This window comes from Sesamum indicum, linkage group LG5, assembly GCF_000512975.1.
Source record: "Sesamum indicum cultivar Zhongzhi No. 13 linkage group LG5, S_indicum_v1.0, whole genome shotgun sequence".
Classification (NCBI taxonomy): domain Eukaryota; kingdom Viridiplantae; phylum Streptophyta; class Magnoliopsida; order Lamiales; family Pedaliaceae; genus Sesamum; species Sesamum indicum.
In genome coordinates, this window is record NC_026149.1 from 8,527,570 (window position 1) to 8,534,288 (window position 6,719).

General features: G+C 34.6%; 1 protein-coding gene across 1 annotated transcript; it reads left to right on the forward strand.

Annotated features, from left to right (window-relative positions):
- On the forward strand, window positions 633-1,298 carry LOC105162273. The gene has a single exon (XM_011080278.2). The coding sequence runs from the start codon at window positions 690-692 to the stop codon at window positions 1,071-1,073; it is 384 nt and encodes a 127-aa protein (XP_011078580.1). The 5' UTR covers window positions 633-689; the 3' UTR covers window positions 1,074-1,298.

Genomic DNA, 6,719 nt, shown 5'->3' on the forward strand with positions numbered 1-6,719 from the left:
GTCCTGGGCCACAAATTTTTCCAATAGAGTGGGCCCTCCACCCAACAATATGCTCATTTTTCATGATTTTTTATGAATGTGTATAATGTCAATGTTATCTTTTCTAAAATTGGCGTTCCATATCCTTTTCCGAAGTGCATCTCATTATTTTAGATATCGACTCATATAAAATTAGATTATCCATTCAAGATTAACGATACATTTCTTTAGAGAAATGATAGGGCCGGGGATATTTATTTTATGCTACTTTCTGTTTTATTTCATGTAAATTTTTTTATTTATAGACAAGAAATATTATTAAGTAACGATAAAGTTTGTGTATGGAAATAAATTATAAATTATAAAAATTGTAATATTAATTGCATCATACGCACAAATATTGTGTGCCACAGTGACGAATAATAATAAAAGGACACTCCTAAAATACCAAGAAAGAATATTTAATGATAATATTTTGCAGTTTTTGTACCCCATTGGATTTGGATAAGATCGAAGCGCCACCACTCTCACCACCACGTCCCATACACCCTTCCCCACACGTTCCGCCCGCAGTATCGCCTCCACTCTGCCCCCCTGTCCCTTGCCCTTTTTCGTCTTTTCACTCTCCCCTCACCTCACGTATAAATTCCAACCCTCTCGCCTTCTCCGCAAACATTCAACACACACTACAGAGTGAAAAAGCGACGACAATGGAGGACTACTCCAACCCCCGATCCTTCAGACACAAGCTGAAGCAATCTCTCTGTTTCTCCTGCTGCTTCCGCCGCCGCAGTCGCCACCGCCTCCCCCTCGACTCTCCGCCGTCCCCTTCCGACGACAATCCGGCCTTCATTTGGGTCAAGACTGAAGGACCTCACGACCACTCCTTATCGGAGGTCAAAGACAAGTGCCGCAGTCTGTTGGGTCTTTGCGGAGTAAATCACAAGAGATACTCGTCGGCGGATTTTAGGTACGATCCATTGAGTTATGCGCTGAATTTTGAGGATGGATTTGAATTTGATGATGCGGCGCCGTTGAAGAATTTCTCCGCCAGACTGCCGCCGTCTCCGCCCCTGCCTGCTGCCGTTAGTTGATATTTTCTCGGAGTTCTTTTCTTTTCCGTTTCGCGGGTGATTGTGATGGGAAAATTGAGGCGCACTATTCAAGAAAAACGACCTTTTTTCTTTTGTTTTCTTTCTAGATTGTGAATCAGTTGTAAATATTAACTACGATTCCCCCCCCAATTTCTTGATATCAGAGTGCAAATGATTTTTCCAATTGCTTCTTTTTCTCTTTCTATTGTTAACTGGGAATGCTAATGTGGTTGAAAAATAGAGGACTTGAGATCTTTTTGTCTTGTTGAATAGAAATGGTTAAAGATTTGACGGCAAGAAACACATGAACTGTATCGAGTTATTTATCAAATTAATATAAAGGAAAATTGCAAATATACGACTCCCCTATTTTTTAGTATTGGTACAAAAACCAGCTGGTATAAAAAAATAAGTTCTTTTTTTAATTAATTAATATACTTTTATTTAATTTAAGTTTAAATCTTTTATAATATTGAAAAAATCTTAAAAAGAATTGAAATTAAATAAATCTTGAGAGAACAAAAAAGAAAATATTCAAGAAATAATTATGTAGAAAAGAAATATAAATGTTGAGTACCTGTAATTAATATGAACATATCTAATATACTAATTTATGTAGTAACTTAGAATTAAATGTTATACAAATATAATACTGATGAAGATTTAAGGAGAAATACTATGGAATACCCAAAATACGCTTCATTAAGGGCATTATAGTCATTCAAGTAGGAATCCGCGACTTTTCTATCGGGCGGGTCAAAAAGACCCGACCCGGATTCGTCTGCCTCCAAAGACCCGGACACTCATGGCCGTCCGATCATGGACGCGGGCCAGCAGGATGGAGCCAGGTGGCTAGTCAACAGTGTTCTGATGTGCCTTATAAATAGACCCTGACGCCGCAATTAGAAGGGGACGGTTCCGCATTTATTGAGATCGAACCTTGTGATCACTTACTTTTCTCTCGACCAACCTAACTTGAGCGTCGGATGGTCATTGTCGGGGACGTGCCCGACGAGCTCATTGTTCTTGTCTTATTCTCAGGGATCCCAAAATCTGATCTTGGAGGAATTAGCAATCTGTGACGAGTTTGTGTCTCGGAGTCGCTGAATTCGAGCCGGATCAAATACTTGCTATTTGCAAAATAAAGTTTCTTCCTTTATACAATAGCCACATTTTTATTTTTTATTTTTTTGAAAAATTGAAATGTAGACATATTTAATTTACTAACTTAATACTAAATAAGCTCATATATATACTTCCTTTGACAAAATACAAATTTTTTTCTTCATGCAAAAACAACATAAAATCATACCACTATATGGATACACATACTGCACTGGATCATATTTCATATTTGATGTACAAGATACAACTCATGGCATGCTTACAAGGCAATCCACACACTTGTCACTCTCTACATTGGTATGTTTTGTTATTAAAATTAACAGCCATCATAAACTTCAAACCACAACTCAAAGGCAAGCTTTCCTAACAGTTTCCTCCATTCTCTTTTATGTTTATCTAATTTTGCATTTGATCTTACTCGAAATATGGGATCACGACTGGTAGATCGAATAAAACTACGTACCCTCTCAAGATTGAGTAATTGGATCTTGAGGATAAAAATACGAACGTGAGTTTCGTCCGGTGCGTCTCCGACAATGACCCTCCGACGCTCAAATTAGAATTGATCGAGGTAAAATATACGAACTAAGATTATAGGTCGAAAATATTAGACAACAGTTACCTCAATAAATGACGCGTCGGGGTATTTATAGTTCCAAGTGTGTACGGAGGTCTGGACCACGTGTCACCATCTGGGCGATTGCGTTTCTGATTGGACGGCTTTTATTAAGTCGGGTCTTCAGCTCTCATCCGATCTGTTTTAATAGGGCACGGATCTTGCGACGGTAAATTACAAAAATGCCTTTTATTAAGAATATTTTTGATAAATTAGGATTTTCCCCATCAACATTCAGAATTAATGGTAATTTGGTTTCCAATTCAAAGTTTTTTGGTACCTAGGAATGGGCTTTTGAATGCAAGTGTGAAAGTTGGTGATGTTACAAATGACATGACAGAGTCTTCCAAAAAGCAAACACAAGGGAGGAAATTGTTAGCATCTAAGTTGTTGTTTTTTTTTGAAGTTTATGGTGATAGAAAAGACACTGTTAATCTTGATGACAATGTAGAGAGTAGCAAGTCTGTGGAATTTATCTTGTACATGAGATATGATCCAATGCAGTATGTGCACAGAGCCAAACTTAAGGAATCTACAAGCCCACACAATTATCAAATTCCTTGTTTGTTATCCTTTATTTGGAATACTTTGTTGGAATGGTTCTAGGATTTGCTTCGGATCGGTGCCCAACATATATAGTCATTACATTTAGAACGACATGTATTTTACTTAAACACATTCACAAACCATTCAAAAGCCCATTCCTAAATTATATATTTTAAAATAATATTTTTTAAATTTTGAAATAATAAATTTTTTTAATAAAATTAATTATTTGATTTTAATTTGATTAATTAAATAAATATTGAATAATGGGATGTAATTAACATTCAAACATGGATAATTATGAAAAAAATATTATATTAATATAGAAATTCTTCGTTTACAAATATTTTTAAAAAAAAAAAAAATAATCTACACCCCACCCTATCATCAGCATGGGACATGTTGTCATCATCTGGAGCACGGGGTCTTCCGAAGGCTGTAATGGCTAAGGCAGTTGTAACGAGTACGTAATAAAATATTTTCTATCCATTAAAACCATTTCAAATTGTAACTCACTTTGGAACTTTACTTGGAATACATACAATTTTTCACAATACTATATTTATAGGAACCGGTGTTGTAATACAAGTTTTTATAAGTACTTGAACCATCTCAAATTGTACCTTATTTTGAAATGATTTTTTCAACTATTCCACTTTTCAACGAACTTTCGGCATCATTTTGGAACTGTATTTATGTGCAATTGACGGGTCATTCCAATATTTAAGAATAGTTTCAAAGTGTGTTACAATATTTTACCATTCCAACTTTGGCATGGACTGTAGGAACACAATTTATACCACAAAATCTGCAATAGTGTCCGTAACTATCCAATCATTCTAAAAATAAAGGATGCAATATAAGAGCAGTGTAACGTCAGAAACCATATTTCGTTCCTCAAGATTTTCAAAGTCCGTTCCAATTAAAAATGATTTTTGGAAAAGTTATTTTATCTGCACTAATTCTCTCTTTTTCTATAGTGTATGTTGGTAGCACTAAGGTTTTCAATATAAACAAATGACAAGGCTCTCAATCATGGATCAATTAAGTTATTTTGTCAAAGATAAATACATGTATGTGCTATTTAACTTTAAGTTAATAAATAATTAAATATGTCTATTTCATTCTTTAGGAGCTCTCATGTACAAAAGATGTGGTTTTAAATTACTGCAAAATTTCGGACAATCACCTTAGGAGTTTGTTCTCTCTTATAATAGATTTCTTCATTCATTGTTGATGCTCAGATTTTCTTTCTGCACGACTTTTCTTAGTTTGTGTTCTTATTGTAGACATGTGGTTATGTGTTTGGGTAGGAAGCATTGTTGTGTTTTTTTCAAAATTTGTGGATACTTTGTCTGCTCATTGGTAATTGATGGGGGAGAACTTAGAAAAAGTCGGATATACTCCCAAAGAAGGGTAAAAGTGACTTTATGCGCCAAGATGGTCTGACCTAAATTTGACGAGATTTCAAACAAAGTAAGTAAATGCTTAAGGGCGTAATTAATGGGCATAATCACGGATTTCTAGCACATTACGTGTGATCATGGGGCATAATTTAAGGAGATGTGCATTTAAGCGGGATCCAAAAGTCTGAGATCGTGGGCACGTGGCATTTCCGGTATGGAAGCTTCATTCAGTATAAAAAGGGGAAAATCCCTTCAACAGAGGTAATTTTTCGGATTCATAGAGAAACATATTTTACATCTCAACATCTTACGTTTAAGAAACATAACTGACTTGAGCGTCGGAGTATCTTCGTCGGCTGTCAACCCGACTAGATAACGTTTTCTTTTGTCCACAGTATCTCAAGGATTCGGGAACGAAACGTGAACGCGACCGTAGATCGATCTAAACGATTTCGAGCCCGATCAGTAATGAAAATTTATTATTCTTAACAACAATAAAAAAAATTAAAAAAAAAAACCTACAGAGACTAATTTGAAGTTGAATCTGAAAATTGGGAACCAAAATGAATTTTACCCCCAAGAATAAAAAGGATTGAAAATTAAATTTGAATAGATATTAGCACATTGTTATAAGAAATTCCCTAGATTTTAAAATGAAAATTAATAAATATACTTTAGAAAAATTTGCATAAATATCAATCAATATACTTTATCTCTAATTTCGACGTTCTACTTTTAGTCTTCATATTTGATTATCAAAGTTATTATATTTGTATTATTACTGATAACTTTTTACTAAATTTATATTTAATATTATAAACAAAATCATTACTGAATAACTTATATAATGGTTAAGTCCACTTAAGAAATAAACCTTAAGGTTTAATTATATTTTTTGTCCCATTAGATAGGGCTTTGTAGTCCCAAAGTTTCTAGAATTTTAACAGTATTGGTTCTTTAATCAAATTCTTTTGCTTTTCTTTGATAATCTACCCCTTATGCTTAGAATTAGGCCCAACATACTTTCAAAATAAATTAAGTCCTCATAAATTCGTATCTTTTTTCGACCGCCTTGTTCTCTAGTATTCCAAGTCTTCGATTTTAAGAACTTTCTCCAACCACACTACCGCAGCAGATGGTTCGCAAGCACTTGCTCTTTCAGCAACAAACAACATAACCCTATTTCTTTTCCTACCTTAGGGCGTAGAAGATACTCCAATATAGTGACTTAATAGAATTTTGGACAACAGGTTGAATAGAAGCCTTACTTTTATTGAAAAAATATATGAAATATTACATAGATATTATTTTCTTCGTCAGATGAGACACTATTTAGCCTCTCATATGACAGAGGACTTGACTTATTGGGGAAACCCCAATAAATTAAGAATTTAGAAAAACTATAAAGACTTGGACATTAAGAATTTAGCCTTAATATGATGGTGTTTGCTTCAGATGCCTCCATCTCTTGTCAAAAAATCTACAAAAACATTCTCGTGAGATTTTATAACGACAATATTATTAACAATAATATTGGTGTTCAGCTTGCCATCTAATAATACGAGCTTTCTCAATTTTAGATTTTAATTTGTTTTTCAAGAAAGCTTTAACATTGATATTATCAACTTTTAACGTGAATTCTTTAGCAAGTAAAACTAAAGGTCATTTCTTAAAAGTCTTCCAGACTGGAAAGAACTCTTTCTCGTTGATGTGTCACACTTGGGCTTATTATTCTGAGAACAAGCCTCTTATATATCTACAAGGTTCTTCTCCTGTAATGGTCCTTTCCATGAGCACTGCTGCCCATCTATAGTCATTGGTGTCTGTATAGACTACCAATTCATGCTTGTCTTGTGGTATGGCAAGCTTTGACAGGTTACTGCAAACCTGTTTCAGCTCATGGACCCTTTGCCAATGAATTTCCTTCCATTTCCACTCTGAACTTTCTATTTC

What these genes read in the sequence shown, in the direction of transcription:
- LOC105162273 (XM_011080278.2), top strand. Translation starts at nt 690, where the DNA reads ATGGAGGACTACTCCAACCCCCGATCCTTCAGACACAAGCTGAAGCAA.